The sequence below is a fragment of the Tamandua tetradactyla genome, chromosome 26 (assembly GCF_023851605.1).
Source record: "Tamandua tetradactyla isolate mTamTet1 chromosome 26, mTamTet1.pri, whole genome shotgun sequence".
NCBI classification, from domain to species: Eukaryota; Metazoa; Chordata; class Mammalia; order Pilosa; family Myrmecophagidae; genus Tamandua; species Tamandua tetradactyla.
In genome coordinates this window covers 5,539,849-5,557,850 of record NC_135352.1, presented here as the reverse complement: position 1 = coordinate 5,557,850, position 18,002 = coordinate 5,539,849, and the positions used below count along the sequence as shown (strand labels likewise).

At 56.5% G+C, this 18,002-nt stretch overlaps 1 protein-coding gene across 1 annotated transcript in view; it reads left to right on the top strand.

Moving 5' to 3' along the window:
- ADGRA2 (adhesion G protein-coupled receptor A2) overlaps positions 1-18,002 on the top strand; it is a 38,181-nt gene that overhangs the window by 15,708 nt on the left and 4,471 nt on the right. The window contains exons 3-18 of the mRNA XM_077144372.1: positions 7,917-7,988; positions 8,212-8,283; positions 8,449-8,520; positions 8,794-8,957; positions 9,424-9,637; positions 10,053-10,217; positions 10,817-11,015; positions 11,547-11,696; positions 11,813-11,974; positions 12,809-13,024; positions 13,230-13,446; positions 15,262-15,470; positions 16,139-16,266; positions 16,588-16,711; positions 17,157-17,302; positions 17,827-17,916. Of these exons, the coding sequence (XP_077000487.1) occupies positions 7,917-7,988; positions 8,212-8,283; positions 8,449-8,520; positions 8,794-8,957; positions 9,424-9,637; positions 10,053-10,217; positions 10,817-11,015; positions 11,547-11,696; positions 11,813-11,974; positions 12,809-13,024; positions 13,230-13,446; positions 15,262-15,470; positions 16,139-16,266; positions 16,588-16,711; positions 17,157-17,302; positions 17,827-17,916 (2,400 nt within the window). The remainder of the gene's footprint in view (positions 1-7,916; positions 7,989-8,211; positions 8,284-8,448; positions 8,521-8,793; positions 8,958-9,423; positions 9,638-10,052; positions 10,218-10,816; positions 11,016-11,546; positions 11,697-11,812; positions 11,975-12,808; positions 13,025-13,229; positions 13,447-15,261; positions 15,471-16,138; positions 16,267-16,587; positions 16,712-17,156; positions 17,303-17,826; positions 17,917-18,002) is intronic.

Genomic DNA, 18,002 nt, shown 5'->3' with positions numbered 1-18,002 from the left:
CAATAGAATATACACACTATGTTCCTCTGTCCCCCTACCTTTATGAAGTTCTTATTGAGAAGTATTTATTTATAGGTTATAAGTCCAGAACTATGGATTTATCATTATTTTTTATGCATTTGCATTCTAGATCCTGTAGGAAATAAAAAGTTAGGTGACAAGCCAAATTTAAATACAATAGGATTGGTATTTATATTTACCCATATTGTTACCTTTATCAGACGTCTTTATTTCTTTGTGTGACTTCAATCCATTGTCTGGTTCCTTTCCTTTCAACCTGAAGAACTCCCCTTAGAATTTCCTGCAGGGCCATTCCAATGGCAGTGACCTCCTTTAGCTTTTGTTTATCTGGAAATGTCTTAAGCTCGTCTCATTTTTGAAAGACAGTTTCATCAGATACAGAATTCTTGATTGGCAATTTTTAATTTTTTTAAATATGCCATCCCACTGCCTTCTTGCCTCCATGGTTTCCTGGGAGGACCTGGGACTGAGTCTTAGGAGGCTCCCTTGTACTTGACACATTGCTTCTTTCCTAAGTATCTCTTTGTCTTTGATATTCAACAGGTTATCCTATACCTCAGTGTGGGTCTATTTGGATTTATCCTCTAAGGAGTGCATCGAACTTCTTGGATATGTATATTCATGTCTTTCACCACATTTGAGAATTTCCTATCTTTATTTCTTAAAATTTTCTTTCTGACCATTTCTCTCTTCTCCTGGAACTCCCACGATGTACACATTGGTACGCTTGACGGTGTCCCACAGTACTGTTAGACTCTGTTTGTGTTTCTTCATTCATTTTTTTTTTCTTTTTGCTTCTCAGACTAATTCCAATTGATTTCAATTTTACCAAATTTTTCTTCTGCCGGTTCCAATCTGTGGTTGAACCCCTCTGTTTTGCTTCTGTTACTGTGATCTTCAGCTCTGTTTGGCACCTTTTCATGGTTTTTATCTCTTCATCGACATTCTCTCACTTTGTGTTCATCAGTCATTTTCCTTTTTTCCTTGAATCCTTTGTCTGTGTTTTCCTTTAGCTCTCTGAGCATAGTTAGAACCATTTTTAAAAAGTCTTTATCTGCTATGTTTAAGTTTTGGTCTTCCTCATTGATAGTCTCTGATTCTTTATCCTGCTCCTTTGCACAAGCCATGTTTCCTGTTTCTTTCTATATTTTGTAGCCTTTGATTACAAGCTGGACATTTTGATATTTTGAAGTATTGTATCTGAAATTTAAACACCATGGCATCTTGGAAATTTGTATCCAGCTAGTGTTATGACAGAGATTTCTTTGAATGCCAGGAGCTAACAGAAAGAAAGAGAGAGAGAGAGAGCCACCGTTCTCAGTCTTGCAGATTAGACTGTGCCAAGTGCTGTCTTTCACGGTTTAGCTGTCTCAACAATACGTTTAGAAAATAGCCTGAGTTTCAAGTGTTGACTCCTCCTGGGTCTTTTCTGCAAATGTGTCTTGTCATGGGCATGCATGCACGGCCCTAGAAATTCCCCTATTTACACAGATCCAAATTTCCCCATTTTCCTAGGAAACAGTGGTCTTGGGCACTGCACTAGATATCCCATAGCCAGCAGCTGTAATTTCCCAGCGCAGCTGTGATTTGACTGCTCCAACAGTGCTCCAACAGGAGAGCTCTGTGAGCTGCTAGCTACATGCAGGGCAGGTTCTGGCACAGCAAGCCTGCAGCATATGTCCTTCCATTCCAGGCTGCCACCAGACAGATGGATACAGACACCTGCTCCCAGTATATGCAAGAGGGTTGCTCTGCTCCCTCCAGAACTGGGACCAGGAACCTGCACAGGGAGTATGGGCCAGCTCTACACTGAGCCACCGAGAGGATGGGAGAGGGGGCCAGCCAGAGTGCCACTCATCCTACTGATTTTAAGTTGTCTTTTTCTTGAATCGGCACTTGCCCTATCACTGCAACCCCTTCACTTTTCTGGAGCTTTGAGAATGATTGTTCTTCCAGCTCATCACTGTTGTTTATAACTTCTGTGAGGAGCGGGGGCCCTGGAGTGGCTCCGTCTGTCATCCTCATGACCAGAACTGCCCCTCATTGCCTCTTATGCTATGAGCCCCTGGCCTTCCAGAATGGGTAGAGCCCAACATGCCTGTGTTGGGTGGTGAAACTCCTTGCTGGCCAAGAGTGAGAAATAAGCAACGTGGGTTCCTGACACGAGAAAGAGGGAGCTGGCCGGCTGGTGGATGAAGTGCCTCCTTGTGATCCTGGGTGGGGGGAGCAGAAGGGATTCAGAACGGGTGCTGGGCGGGAAGTCCTCTGAAATGGTCTCCTGGGAGACCGAGGTGGGGGGGGACACATTTTGTGAGGCTCTATCGGCCAGGCAGGTGGGCTCGAAAACCTGAAACAGTGTGTAGCAGAAGCAGTACCTGGCCAGCCCACAGGCTGGGGCCCAGATGGGTCCAGGTGTGTGTGAAGCTGCCTCTAAGCCCTCCACTCTGGACCCTGCCATCCACCAGGGGGTTTATAGGGACTCAACTGTGGAGTCAAAAGAGGCCTGGCATTGAATCCCATCTCTGTCCTTTCCCTTCTGGGTGCCTCTCCAAGCCTCAGGTTTCTCACCTGGAAAATGGGGCAGTGATTCCCCAACAGGTTATTAAGGGCAATAAACGAGTTCATCCACGCAGAGTCCCAGGGACAGCATGGGCTTTCCATAAAGGGCAGTCCCCTTCCTCTGTAAAGAGTTCCAAGTTCCCAGATGTTAAGCTGGGTGCCCCTCGGTGGCATAGGCTTTGCCCAGCGTTGCCCAGCCTTGGGGAGGCCATTATGCAGTTGGAACACCAGTGCTGAAATTGCTGCCTGAAGGTTCCTTCCTCTGGTCCCGCATCCCGGCCCCACCCTGCAGCTTGCATCTGTCCAGTCACCACCCGCGGACTTTCCCAAAGGTGCTCAGGTCACTGTGGGACGCCCCTGGGCTGGGATGGAGCTAGCCCGGTGGCAGGCAGTCCTCTGAAGAGGCGAAGGGCTCCTGTCTCCGTGAGCACGCGAGTGTGTGGATCTGCATGGACCCACGTCCCCAGAGGCATGTGCACAGGCTGCAGGAAAGAGCTTGGGGAGGGGAGCCTGGTCAGCGCAGGATGATTTGTCATTGCCTAATGAGATTAATGAGCCCCGGGGGCTGGTATGCGGTGGGGGCTGGGGCACTCATTAGAAGCAGATGCTCATGGGAATGAAGGCAAGTGGGGCCCTAGGGGTGGAGCAGCCGAGACCGTGGGCCAGGTGGTTTCCATTAATCTGTGGGCGGGGCCCAGGGTAGGCCTGCTGGGCCATGGGCCTCCTTCTCCTCCCATCCCCACTAACTCAGGAGGAATGTGGCAGAGACGCTTCCACAGGCCCTGGCGCAGCTCAGAGGTGCAGGGACAGCCCTCTTGTTGGCTGGCGCAGCCTCGGTGCCTGGCAGAGTTTGTGCTCAAGAGACACCTGCCAGATGATAGCGGAGATGGGAGGGACCCCAGGGGGTGCAGGATGGTGGGGGGCCACCCTGGGTTTCCTCCTGACCACCCGAATCTCTCTTTCATCCCTTCAGACCGTTGTCTACCAGCCAGCGGTGGTGTTCCAGCCCAGCAAGTCCCCACTTTCTAATGAACCCTAGAAGTCCTGGAGGGCGCAGGCAAAGTTGCTCTGTGGCCTCAGAACCTATAATTTGGTTTCCAAACCCACAAGCAGGGAGGTCTGTGGGGGGCAGAGGAAGCCAACTTTGTGGTGCCCCACCCTGTCAAGAATGTGGGTACACATTCACACACACACACACACAGTCCTACACACTTACACATTCACTCCTTTTTTTTTTAACAGCTTTATTGAGACAGAATTTGCATACCGTCAAGTTCAACCATTGAAAGTGTACAATTCAGTAGGTCTTAGTATATTTAGAGCTGTGCAGCCATCACCATAACCTAATTTTAGAACATTTTTATCATCCCTCAAAGAAACCTGGACTCATTAGCAGTCGCTCCTCATCCTTCCTCCCTCTCTCTCCCCCATCCCCAGCCTCGAGCAATCACGGATCTACTTTCTGTCTTTATAGATTTCCCTATTCTGCACTTTTAATATATGGTCTTCTTTCCCAGGGCATAATGGTTTTGTGGTTCATCCGTATCATGGCACGTATCAGCACTACATTCTTTTTAAGTTCGAATAATATTCCATTGTATGGGCCAACAGGATTGTATTTATCCATTCATCAGTTGATGGACCCTGGGGTCGTCTGTATCTTTTGGCTAATGTAAATAATGCTGCTTTGAGCATTTGTGTAGAAACTCTCGTGTAGATGTACGTTTTCGGTTCTCTTGGATATATTCCTAGGAATGGAATTGCTGGGGCACGTGGGGACTCTATGTTTAACTTTTTGAGGAACTTCTAAACAGTTTTCCAAAGCAGCTGCATCATTGTGTATTCCCACCAGCACTGTGCAAGGATTCCAATTTCTCCACATCCTCACGGACACTTGTTATCATCTGTCATTTTTTCATTACAGCTGCCCTATTGCATGTGAAGTCACGTCTCACGGTGGTTTTGATTTGCATTTCCCTAATAACTAATAATGCAGAGCATCTTCTCATATGCTTTTTAACCATCTGTGTATTTCCTTTGTAGGAAATCTATTCGAAACTTTACCCATTTTTAAACTGGGCTGTCTGTCTTTTTATTACTGAGTTGTAAGAGTTCTGGATAGAAGTCCCCCATCGGATATATATGTGATTTGCCAATATTTTCTCCTACCCCGCAGATTATCTTTCATCTTCTAGAGGCTGTCCTTTGAAACACAAAGATTTTAAATTTTCATTACGTCCAATTATCAATCTTCTCTTGTGCTTACACACTCACTCTTACACACCCAACTTCCTGACCTGCTGTTTTCCCAAGAGAGGTGGGGGGCATCACAGCGACAGAGGCAGGAGCAAAATCCCCAGGAATGCTCCCTGCCTGCTCCTGACACGAGGGGTCCTTGTCCTCCAGATGGACATAGAGACAGGACAGGGGTGTGCCCGGAGCTAGGAGAGCCTGGGCTGGTGGTGGGGAGGGGAAGTTCCCCCAGCGCACTGCGCCTTTCCCATGTCGCCCACCCCCGCCCCCAGCCATAGAACAGGGCTGTACGGAAACAGATCAGGAAGTGAGAGATGCCACATCCATAGAAGCATCTGGGGGTCTTTGGATTTTAGCCCTCTTAGCCTCATTGAACAAATGAAGGTACCAGAATAGATCATTCAGGCACACCCTGAAATCATATGCAAAACTTGGGGTGTAGTGGATTTTTCTGGAGAGTCCATTGCTTTCATTTTCATCAGATTTTCGAAAAGATGAGCTAAATCAGAAAGGTGCAGAACCACCTATGTAAAACGGCTTTCTGGATCCAAAACACATCCAGGTTCTCTGGCAGCATTTCCGCCACCCCCGAAGAAGGGCGCAGCCCAAGAGCCCTCTCTTAGAAGGCTAGGAGGGACCAGCAGGCATCGGCTGCCTGGGGGCCAGACATTTCATATCAGCCCAGCTCGGTGCCCATGCTGCTTCCAGAGAGCGCCAGGACCTGTCAGGGCAAGCAGGCCAACTGCCAGGGGTGAGGCAGGCACGCAGGGGCCGCCTTGGTCACCCCTGGAGCCACTCTCAGCGGGCGAGGCGAGAGGGGAGGCATGCCAACGTCGGGTGGAAGTTCCCCTCTCAAAGAGGCCCCAGCCTGGCTCTGGGCTGCAGGAAATCGAGGGCAGGAAGAGGGGCTGGGGCCCGAGCAGCCGTGTTCCCATCTGCAAAGCATCAGTGGGGCAGGCGGGGTGGGGGTTCGTGAGGGGGGACAGGGAGGAAATGAGAATAAACACAAGTGAGCAGAGAGGGAAGGGGCGAGGGGCTGTGGCCTCAGCCCCTTGGCAGCCCATGAAGGGAAATGACACAATGAGGAATGTGTTTCCCTCTGCCCGCCCCCCGCATGGGGGTGGGAGACAGAACCCTGAGAACGGCCAGACCCCAACAGGGGCCAGGGGGCGCGTGCTGGAACAGCCGGGGAGGGCAGGCTGAGGGGGGGCGGCGGGCAGGAGGGGCACCCTGGCAGGCACACATCCCGTGCCCATCTCTGCTGCACACAGCGCGTACTTGTGGGGCCTGAGTACTTGGACCCTCCCTGCCTGTGCACCGCCCTGGGGCCACCTCCCAGCACAGCTGGGTACCAAAGCCATCATCCCTACTCTAGGAAGCTCCCCCTTTCTGGAGACTTCCCTCTCTTTCTCAAGAAGATTCGGGGCTGTGGAAGCCTCGCCCTTGGGGTGAGAGGCAGCTGAGGTGAGACCCCTTGGCTGTGGCAGGGTTGAGCATGGTGTTTTCTCTCTCTCTGGGTGTTTATGTCCTGGACTGGCCTGTGCACAAACAGGCCCCCTGGTGGGACAGCACCTCCCCATCCTGGACACCCGTTTCCTCTCCTTCCCAGCAGGGAGCTGGTTCAGTTAACTCTCTCCTGCCTAGAATCCAGAGATGTCCCCAGGGCTTTGACAGGCAGAGCTGAGAGCCTTCTCCCTCTAGAGTGGGGGCGGTTGGGGTGGGGGGGGCTTGGAAAGCCGATGGCCCTAGATACCACTGGAGCAGTCTCCCATTTTACTGCTGTGGGGGCCCCAGACCCTTTTAATATGCTGGTGACTCCAGGAATCCTCCACCTCCACCCTGCTTTTCACAGTGTCATGGGAGCTTGGGTGGGGGTCAGGGAGGGCACGGGAACACAGGGAGCAGGCAGGGTGGCTGGAGCCTCCACGCCAGGACCCCAGGAGACGGATCCCGGGCTGAGCACTGGGGCTCTACAGAGCCTCCAGCCTGTCTGCTTTGGCTCAGGAAAGACCCCAGCCATCCTCAATTAGGTGGGCGAGTGACCCCCTGTCATCGAGGTGTCTCCCCCTGACTGTGGCCAGCACGGGGGGTGGGGTGAGGAAGGCCACTCCCCTTGGCCCTCAGAGGTCTTCCCTGCTCCAGGAGCCTGGAGGGCTACGGGTGTGGCCTGGGGCTGGGGCCAGGTGGGTCTCAGGCAGGTCTCTGGTGGGCGGGAGCTGTCCCTTCAGCACCACCCCTGCCGACTGCCTGGGGGAGGTGAGAAAGGAGGCAGAGCGTGCTGGAGGGGGAACCACCAGGCTGAGGTACCGGAGCCCCACGGACGGACGACTCTCCTGCGGTCACTCCTTGGGGGTGCAGCGCTCGGTCCTTGGAGCCCTGGGACCCGCTTGGGCTCAGCTGCAGGTGGTGCTCCCCTTCCACCTCTTCTCCTGGCTCTGCGGGCTCCCGTGGCCTAGAACGAGCCTTGGTTCTCTCCACTCCCCGCCAGGCTTCGGCATCCTCATCTGTAAAAACGTGGGGACTAGACCAGACAGATGGTTTGTGACCTGGCCCAGCATTACAGACCCAGCTTGGAGTCCACGTGGTCATCACCCAGTGCAGGGCCTGCTTCCTCACTGTCAAACGGAGGGACGCAGGGGGATAAGACAGCTGTAAAAACGTCTCCTGTAGGCCAGGCTCAGTGAGAGTTTACCTTTGTATGGTCATTTACCAAAAAACGGGAATGCTTGTGTTCAGACGACTCTCACGTCAAGCCTGTGAGATGCTCAGGGCAGCTCAGCCGCAGAGTGACACGGAAACCATGGCCTCCCCCCTCCCCATTTACCGCTGTCTCCGCTCCTTGTTCCCCGCGCGTTCTGCCTCCCCCTCCTCCAGGGCCCTTCGGGTCCACCTCTTGTCCTCCGCATCCCTTCTAACCGTTTTCTGCCTGCCCGCGGGGAGGGGTCTCTAAATGCCACTGAGAACAGAATAGAGTCCTTTGAGCCCCGAGGAAACTCAGCCGTTTCTGGCGACGGCTGTGTGCCCCCCCACCCCACCCCGGCAGAAGGGCCGAGGACTGAGGGTCCCCCACTTGCCTCCCACAGGGACCTGAAGAGCAATGTCATCAGCACGGTGCAGCCCGGCGCCTTCCTGGGCCTGGGGGAGCTGAGGCGCCTGTGAGTGCGCTGTCCTGCCCCCCGCCCCACCCCCACCCCACCCCACCCCTGCCCCTTACCCCTGGAGAACGTCCCGTGGCTCCTTCTCCTTTGCACGGGGCCCAATGAGTGGCCCCAACCTTCCTGCTGGAGCCCCAGCCGCACAGACGTGCCCCCCACCCACCCAAACACACCCGTGTACTGCTGTGTGGCCCATGTGCCCAGGTGGTGTGTGTCTCTCTAGAGATCTCTCCAACAACCGGATAGGCTGTCTGACCTCTGAGACCTTCCAAGGCCTCCCCAGGCTCTTCCGACTGTGAGTGAGGGGTGGGCGCTGGGGAGGGGGCAGCGAAAGGGGGGGGGATTCACTTGCGAAGAAAGAGCACAGCAGGGCTCTCTCTTCCCACCCCCTCCCTCCCTCTGGCCTGGGGAGACTCCAGGACCCTATCTCACTGCCCCCTGCCCCCTGCCCCCCCCGCAGAAACATATCTGGGAACATCTTCTCCAGTTTGCAACCTGGGGTTTTTGATGAACTGCCGGCCCTTAAGCTTGTGTGAGTATCTTCCCCGGTCCCAGGTCTTGGACCCCTGCTTCCTTCCTCTGCCCGAGGGAGAGACCCATATGTATGTGCTCACCATGGACAGCCTTACACTGTGGAGAGACAGAACGGAATGTGCCTGAAAACCCTCCACATTCAATCTCCCGTGGTGGCCAAGGGTGGGGGGGCGGGCGCGCAGGCCCGGGCTGGCCCTCTCCAGCCCCCTCCCCCAGGCCCAAACCTCCCACTGCTCCACGTCAAGACCCACCTGCCCACCCCGCCCCGCAGGGACTTCGGCACCGAGTTCCTGACCTGCGATTGTCACCTGCGCTGGCTGCTGCCCTGGGCTGGGAACCGCTCTCTGCAGCTGTCCGAGCGCACGCTCTGCGCCTATCCCCGTGCCCTGCATGCCCAGGCCCTGGGCAGCCTCCAGGAGGCCCAGCTCCGCTGCGGTGAGCAAATCCTCACCCCGCACACTGACTGGGGACCCTGCTTGTACCCAGGACTCCCAGAAACCTCCTCCCTTGCCCCCACAGCCAGGGCTGCCCAAGACTCTCTTGGCCTTCAGTGTGCTTGGGGGGTGGGGGTGACACGTTCTCCAGGGCAGCCTCCTTCCCTCAGACTCCACGGAGGTGCCTCTTCAGGGGCTGCTTATGTGTTTCTGTTTTCATCTGGCCCCACCTCTTGGAGTATCACGTGTGCTGTATAGGATGGAGCACTTCTGTCTGTCCAAGCAATGCCTGCTCCTCAACTCTGCTCTAATCTCTGGAGACCTTCTCTTGACCCCCTTTTCCTTCCCCAGCCGGTGTGGGCTACAGGGAGAGGGGGCCTGGCCCTGCCCCCAGCTGCACCCTCACCTTCTGGGGACATGTGCACGTGTGTGCGCTCAGGCCTCACCGCCGGCGTCTCCTCCTGCAGAGGGGCCCCTGGAGTTGCATACGCACCACCTCATCCCTTCCCTCCGCCAAGTGGTCTTCCAGGGGGACCGGCTGCCCTTCCAGTGCTCTGCCAGCTACCTGGGCAATGACACCCGCCTTCGCTGGTACCACAACCGAGCGCCGGTGGAGGGCGATGAGCAGGCGGGTGTCCTCCTGGCGGAGAGCCTCATCCACGACTGCACCTTCATCACCAGGTACGTGGGGGGTGCACGACAGAGAGGGGGGGTGCAGCCCGTGGAAAGCCAGGCCTAAGTATAGACAGTCTGAATGGAGGACAGAAATCAAAGGCCTCATAGTGCAAAAAGGTTTCTCCTTGACATTTCTTTAGGTGTAGAGTGCTCGCACCCATATGATCAGATTTAGTCTCTAGGGCAGGCTTGCAAGACAGAGATCCTTATTTCCATGATAAAGGTGAGGAGGTCTGAGTTGAGAAGAATAATGCCATAAGGCTAATCCGTATAAAAGGAGTAGGTACTTGGATCCCTCAGTCAAATGTTTTAAAAGAAGGAAAAGACTCCGGAGCTCGTGCGCAGCTGCCTCCAAGCGCGCAGAGCCAGGCGCGCGCGGCCCGAGACGCCGCAACGAGCCGGCCCGGCGGTCTCCCCGCAGCGAGCTGATCCTGTCGCACATCGGCGTGTGGGCCTCGGGCGAGTGGGAGTGCTGCGTGTCCACCGCGCAGGGCAACGCCAGCAAGAGGGTGGAAATCGTCGTGCTGGAGACCTCCGCCTCCTACTGCCCCGCCGAGCGTGTGGCCAACAACCGCGGAGACTTCAGGTGCCCATCCGCGCTGCGAGGGGGCGGCCCCCCCCAGGCCCCGCCCCGCGTGCACCCCCGGCCGGTGGCCCCCAGATCCCCACGCACCCCTGTTCTTGAATCTGAGAGCGTAGGTGCCCAGGATCCCTCCATCTGCTCTCAGTTGAGTGTCTGAGCTGGAGAAAACACCACCTTTTGTGGAGAGATCCTATCTATGTATAAGATCCTGGACGCAGAAGTGCTTCCTTAGCTAACAATTTACAAAGCCTCCCCCAGTTTAATATCCCAGTGGCCCTCTCGGTTGGGTGATGCAAGTATTCTCCCAATCGAGACCCCCAAAGGATAAGTGGCTTATCTGAGCCATAACCAATAGGGGGCAGAACTTGGACTTGAACTCAGGACTCTTGAGTCCAGCCATGACAGCACAGTCAGCACAAACAGAGTTGGAGGGTGGGGTTAGGGAGTCACCCCTCCCCTCCCCTCCCCCAAGGCTGATCCAAACTCCTCTCCTGACCCTTCCCCCAGGCAGGGAGGATCTGGCACCAGGTTCTAAGGGCAGTGGAGGGTTCCCCACCCTGTGGAGCCGGGGTCTTCAGCTCCTGACCTGCCTCTGCCCCCAGGTGGCCTCGAACTCTGGCTGGCATCACGGCCTACCAGTCCTGCCTGCAGTACCCCTTCACCTCGGTGCCCCTGAGCGGGGGTGCCCCGGGCAGCCGAGCCTCCCGCCGGTGTGACCGTGCTGGCCGCTGGGAGCCCGGGGACTACTCCCACTGTCTGTACACCAATGACATCACCCGCGTGCTGTACACCTTCGTGCTGGTGAGGCCAGGAGATGGGGTGCCAGGGGCACCTCATCATCGTTGGTTCCAGAGAATGGGGAAGGGAGGAAGCCTAACTGACTCCAAGGGGCAAGGGGGGACCTGCACGCAAGGATGCCCCTTGGCTCCCCCCGGGGCTCCTTGAGTGGGCACAGCAGGGGTGGGTGCGTCTCCAGCTTGCCCTCTTCCATGCCTGATCCCATCCTGACCAGACAAGGGAAGTGTGGGTCTTCCATCCCATACCCCAGCTGCCCCAAGCATCCTATGCACCCGCAGCCTTCAGGGGAAACCAAGTCAAGGAAAGGGTGAGGTCTTCCCATTAGCCCTGGGCTGGGGATGCTGACAGTGAGTGCCCTTGAGTTGTGTTGCACTCACTGCCTCAGACGCCACCCTATCTTGATGAGACCCAGCTGTGTGCCAATTCTCCCCAGCCACCCCTAGCAGCAGTGCAGAGGAGAGGGTCCCTCTCGGGACAGTTACCGGGGAGGAGGACAGCATGGGATGACCCTCTCCCCTCCCCCAACATCTCCAGATGCCCATCAATGCCTCCAACGCACTGACCCTGGCCCACCAGCTGCGCGTGTACACGGCTGAGGCGGCCAGCTTTTCGGACATGATGGATGTAGTTTATGTGGCGCAGATGATCCAGAAATTTTTGGGTTACGTGGACCAGATCAAAGAGGTGAGGTGCCACCAGATCTCGAGGGCCCTTGGAAACCCCCTCCCCCACTGGTTCCTCTCCCCCAAGCCCCTGGGTCCCCAACCCCACGGCCCTAGGTGACTCCCCCTCCCTCCCAGCTGGTCGAGGTGATGGTGGACATGGCCAGCAACCTGATGCTGGCGGACGAGCACCTGCTGTGGCTGGCCCAGCGCGAGGACAAGGCCTGCAGTGGCATCGTGGGTGCCCTGGAGCGCATTGGGGGAGCCGCCCTCAGCCCCCACGCCCAGCACATCTCCGTGGTAACGTGGGGTCCCTGTGGGAGGGCGCACAGCACGGGGAGGGACCCTGGAGGCGACTGGGGCCAGCCCTCGCCCTCCGGGAGAAGGCATGTGCTTTTCTCTCAGGTCTCCGTTCTCCAGTACACACGTGCCGCCAGCCCAGCTAGCACGGAAAACAGCGCGGGACTAAATTCTTTAAAGTTATTGCGGGCGGTGTGCGGGGGGGCGGGGTCAGTGATGCAGGTGAAGTTACGCAAGACTTTGTGGCGGGGAACTGAGTTGAAGGGTAGCCGGATGGACATAAATAGGAGTGAGGGTAGAGGGGTAGAAGGAACCGGACGACAGCGTGGTAATGGGGCGAACGGCACTTGAGACAGAGTGAAGAGTCCTGGGGATGCTGTTTCCCAAGAGGAGGGTGACATTTCCAATCTGGTGGCATAATTAACCAGCTGACAACCACAGGAGAGCTTCCTGCACATGCAAAAAAACAAACAAACAAGCAAGCAAAGCAAGCGTGCTAGGTTTCTGGCGATGAGATGTAAAGATCAGATGTGGTCCATGCCCTATGGCTTGGCTGGGGTAACGGAACTACTCCGTGTTAAAGGTGAGCGAGACACGAGGCAGGGTGTGAGCGCGCAGGAAAATCAGTCCCTTAGGAGTTCAGAGGAGGGAGGTTGGGGAAAACTCCTCGCAGACTTAGGACCGCCCAGGCCCTTAGAAGATGGTGAATAGTAGAGGGCACAGCCTCGGCGGATCCGCAGAGGAGACATGTGCCATCTGGGACAGGAGGCAGAGCGGTCAGCATGGCTGAGTGTCATCTCTCAGAGCGAGGGGTGACCGGGTCCCTGTCCCTAGAACTCGAGGAACGTGGCACTGGAGGCCTACCTCATCAAGCCGCACAGCTACGTGGGCCTGACCTGCATGGCCTTTCAGAGGACGGAGGCAGGGGCACGGCCAGGCAGCCCGGGCCACAGCCCCCTGCCCGAACCCGAGCCTCTGGCTGATCAGCAGCTCCGCTTCCGCTGCACCACCGGGAGACCCAACATTTCCCTGTCGTCCTTCCACATCAAGGTGGGCGCTGGGTTGAGGGTGGCGGGAGGTCGCTAAGCGGGGAGGGGATGGAGGTGCCTGAGGGTGGTGATGGCGGTGGGTGGTCTAAGAGACCGGATGCTGAGCAGTGGGAGGAGGGGGGATGGAAGGAGGGGGAGGGGGGCTGACATAGCCTACGGGATCCCGGGGGGGGGTGTGTCTCTGAGGAACTTCCGTGTCCCCCCAGAACAGCGTGGCCCTGGCTTCCATCCAGCTGCCCCCGAGTCTGTTCTCATCCCCTCCGGCGGCCCTGGCCCCCCCCATGCCCCCGGACTGCACCCTGCAACTGCTCATCTTCCGAAACGGCCGCCTCTTCCGCAGTCAAGGCAACGCCTCTCGCCCTGGAGCCACGGGGGCTGGCAGGAGACGTGGTGTGGCCACCCCTGTCATCTTTGCAGGCACCAGTAAGGGACTCGCCCCTCCACACCACCCAGGGTCCCTCCCGAGGGTCTGCCCTGCTCCCTTCCACCCTGCCCTTCCCTCCCCCACGGCACCCCCTAAGCCCTGGTGGAGTTGGCCGAGGAGATGGTGGACTCCTCACACTTCCCGAGGTGGGGTGGGGAGAAGCACTGTCCCCACAGGGGGAGGGATTGGTGGAGAAAAGGCTCAGGAAGACACTGGACTTTATATTCCCAATAACCCACCTTTCAAGAGGGCTCTCAGCACAAACCCTGGCCCCACCCGCTCCAATGCATGCAGTATTGCACACATGCAATACTGAGCAAGCGCCTTCTGGAAACTCAGCACTGCCTTTGGTGTTATAAAGAATAAAAACATAGAAGACATGGTCCCGCTCCCACAGAGCGTACCAGCTAGTTGAGCCACTGAAGGGTTAAATAACACTCTGGACTTTTGTGGGCCATGTGGCCGGGGGTGGGACCGACATCGACATCGACAGATCTTGGGGAATGACCAGAATTTCACCGAGACACCAAGAAGGTTGGGGACGGGGGGCAGAGGTGTGGAGGGCAGGATACTTCTAGCTTGGGGCTTGGCACACAGGAAACTGGACGGATCCACCTGCTCCCACATCCTCACCTTCCTACCAAATGCGGTACCTGTTCTCCCATGCCAGTCGCTCCATGCCTTCCTGCCTTCCCTCCCACCATCCAGGCTGAAACTTAACTCCAGCTTTGACCTCAGGTCTCCCAGTCTGGCCTTCTGCCTGGATTTCTGTTAGCCGTGCTCTCTCCATCCTCAGTTCATCCCACACACTGCCACCAAATTCATCTTCTTAAAACATCACCCCGCAAACCTAAGAGCCCGCAAAAACGCCTTCCAGATTTCCCCACTGCCATTGGAACAGGGTCTCCTTTCCTCCAGGGGCCCGTCCCCTTCTCACCGCCAGCAGGCTGTGCTACCACTACCCTCGGTTCATCCCCGGCTCCGAGAACATTCTCCTTTCCTCAGGTCATTCATTCTGAATGTGAAAACTTACTGAGCACCTGACATGCACCCCACCCTGTGAGGGGCTTGGGGGGGGCACCGATCATAAGACAGCTGTGTCCTTGTCCCAAGGGACATAGAACCCAGCAGAGAAGACACACCCTGAACAAGTCTTTACAAGTGCAGCTTGTATGGTCAAGTAGCACACAAGTAGCGCATCAGAGAATGGTCTTAGCTCAGGACCAGAATAGGCAGTTTATTTGACACTGGGTTCCCTGTTAGCTCTTGGAGTGACAGGTGTGACTAAAGAAAAGTGCGTGGTATCGGGTTATGTGTATCCCACATACCAAACACAATCCCCTCGCTACTCCAGCCCCATCCCAGCTTTGTTGACAGCGTTCCTCTCCCTGGCTGGGAATGCCTCCTCCCTCCACCCCACCTGCCTAAACGGGGTGCCAACACCCCCTTTCAAAAATATCCTCCTGACCCTTCTCTGCAGGGCTAAGACTGAGCCCCTCAACGTTAGCTTCTGCCTTCTTGGGATACTGACCGTGGGTACCCCAGGCCCAGAGTCCTTGTTTCTGTCACCGCCACTCACTTGGTACTGAAAGTGGGTCACTTCCCAGTGCTTACCGTTTTATCCTCCCATCGTGACTGAAGACCCTTGACAACGGGACCCCTATGTGACATCTGACGACTCCCCCCAGCCCGATGCCCTGCCCCTTAGGAGAGGTGTTCCTACATCCTCTGACTGCTGCTGCTTAGTCCGGCCTGAGCCAGCCCCTACTGCGGTCTTTGTGTGTCTCCGTGTGGACATCTCTTTCACCCTGCAGGTGGCTGTGGTGTGGGAAACTTGACGGAGCCAGTGGCTGTTTCGCTGCGGCACTGGGCAGACGGGGCCGAGCCGGTGGCAGCTTCGTGGAGCCAGGAGGGACCTGCAGGGCCCGGGGGCTGGAGCTCCGAGGGGTGCCAGCTCCGGTCCAGCCAGCCCAACGTTAGCTCCTTGCACTGCCAGCACTTGGGCAATGTGGCTGTGCTCATGGTGGGTAGAGTGGGGGCTGTGGAGCGGGGGGGCAGAGGAACAAGGGGACGTGCTCAAGTGGGGGGCAGTGGTACTCTGTTGCCTGGGCCCCAAAGAAATAAAGAAGGGACGAAGGCTTACTGGGCTCCACTAACCGTCATGACTGCCTCTCTGGTTTCCACCACACCTTTCCAGTCCCACTTCAAGAGAGAGGAATCAGGATCTACACAACCAGGCCTTCAAATGCTGCACGTTCTCAGACCCAGATGTTTAAATTGGAAACAAAAGCAAAACCACCGAGCCTAGGAGCCTTCCTCCTGTTTTTTTCATTTCTCCATCCTCACTCATCCCTGTCCAATTCCCCTCCCTTATCATATTCCCCACCCCACTTTTGCAGATACTGAGCAGACCTGCAGCTGTCTTATCAGTAGAACCTTTTCCCTCTTTCCTCATCTTTGATTTTTGGGAAAGTCAGGATAACAGGAGGCAGAAAGCCTGACTTTCTAAGAGTGATACCCGATGCTTACACCCATGGCCACCCAGATTCTAAAGGCCAACGCTCAGGACCAAAGCTGGCAGGGCTTGGGAAGAGGAAAGCTGGCCTGGGGTGGGGGTGCTGGCAAGATCTCCCTGGGGCAGCCTCTCCTGGTGTCCTAAACCTCACTTTCTGTTCCCCTATTCTCTCCCAGGAGTTGAGTGCTTTCCCCAGGGAGGTTGGGGGCTCAGGGGCCGGGCTGCACCCCGTTGTGTACCCCTGCACAGCCCTGCTACTGCTCTGCCTCTTCTCCACCATCATCACCTACATCCTCAACCACAGGTGAGGGCTCCTGCAGGACGGGAGGGCCAGGGTGGACAGGCAGTGGGGTCACTAAGACGTGTCCAGTGTTTCCTTCTCAGGTGGAGTCAGGTGACCTTCCTGGGCTTTTGCCCAGGATTTTATTTGAAGATTCTGGGCGTGCAAGACATACCTTGGGGGTTAAGGACTTCCCGCCCGGTGGCCCCTATCACATACACTCACATGCATGTGCAGAGATATTTATCTGCCCTTCCCCGCTGAGTCTCCCAACAGGCCTTGAGACACCACGGGCCTGGGCTTGGGCTTGTAGGGCCCATTAACCAGAGACTGTTTCCGGGGCAGCTCCATCTACATCTCCCGAAAGGGCTGGCACATGCTGCTGAACCTCTGCTTCCATATGGCCATGACCTCTGCCGTCTTTGCGGGAGGCATCACACTTACCAACTATGGGATGGTCTGCCAGGCGGTAAGCGGGAGAAGGGGCTTGGGGGTGGTGTGTGTGGAGCGGCTCCAAGATTGCTGACAGCTGCCTAGGTGGGGGGTAGGACGCTGCCCAGGAAGAAGGAGCATCAGGCTAACAGGCCCCCAGCTCTATTCTTCTCTCCCTATGCAGCATGGCCAGGGGTTGGGGAAAGGGGGTGGTGAGAACCACGTCAAAGAAAATAAGACTTAAAAATGGAGAGTGGGAACTGCAATGGAGAGGTCAGGGATGAGCCAGCTACCAGACGACAGGGTGTCGTAGCATAGAGGGAGCAGCAAGGACCCACCTTTGAGAAGCGGCTGGGTAATGGGTTGGGTAGAGCTCCGGCTGGGGGCTGGAGAAGGAAAGGAGGAAGAATGCTGGCGGGGATGAGGCTTGGGGCTGGTGGCTGCAGCCCGGGTGCCTCAGCCTCTGTGCGTTGGCCACGCAGGTGGGCATCACTCTGCACTACTCTTCATTGTCCACGCTGCTCTGGATGGGTGTGAAAGCCCGAGTCCTCCACAAGGAGCTCACCTGGAGGGTGCCCCCGCCACAAGAAGGGGACCCCACCCCGCCTCCTCCCCGTCCCATGCTCCGGTACTTGCTTCCAACTGTCACCTTTGCGGTGGGGGGAGGGACTGAGAGCAGAGGACACCAAGGTCTGCCCTCGCAGAGAGGAGGAAGGGGGAATCCAAGGTTCCTGGGAGATCACTCCGAAGAAAGGAGAGGCAAAGCGTTAGGTGGTGCCATGTCGTGCCAGGCCAGGGAGTGGGTGCAGCCTGAGGACTCTGCAGTCTTAATAAAGGCTGGGAAGGAAGTGATGCTAAAGGGCATTGGGCAGGGACCCCAGGAACCTGAGCAGCACCCCTGATTCCTGCACCGTTTAGGGCGAGAACAGGCAATTCTGGCCTTCTGTCCCTTGGAATGCAAGTTCCCTGGGGATTTACTAGGCATGCCCTGGAGTGGGGTGGGTGGGGAGGGACTTGCATCCTAGGCAAAAAGTTTTAAGTTTAAAGGGGAAAGAGCACGGAATAGAAACCCTGAATCCAAGGGCTCTGAACGCCCCGTCTTTCCCCTGCCGTTTCCCACCTCCCTAACCTCCAACTCCCATTCCTTTCCAGGTTCTACCTGATTGCTGGAGGAATCCCACTCATCATCTGCGGCATCACGGCTGCTGTTAACATCCACAACTACCGGGACCACAGCCCCTAGTGAGCACCATCCCCTCCTGCCCCCAAAGCCCTCTACCCAGCCAGAGCCCATGCATGCTGATTAAGCTAGTCCCTCCTTCTCAGTC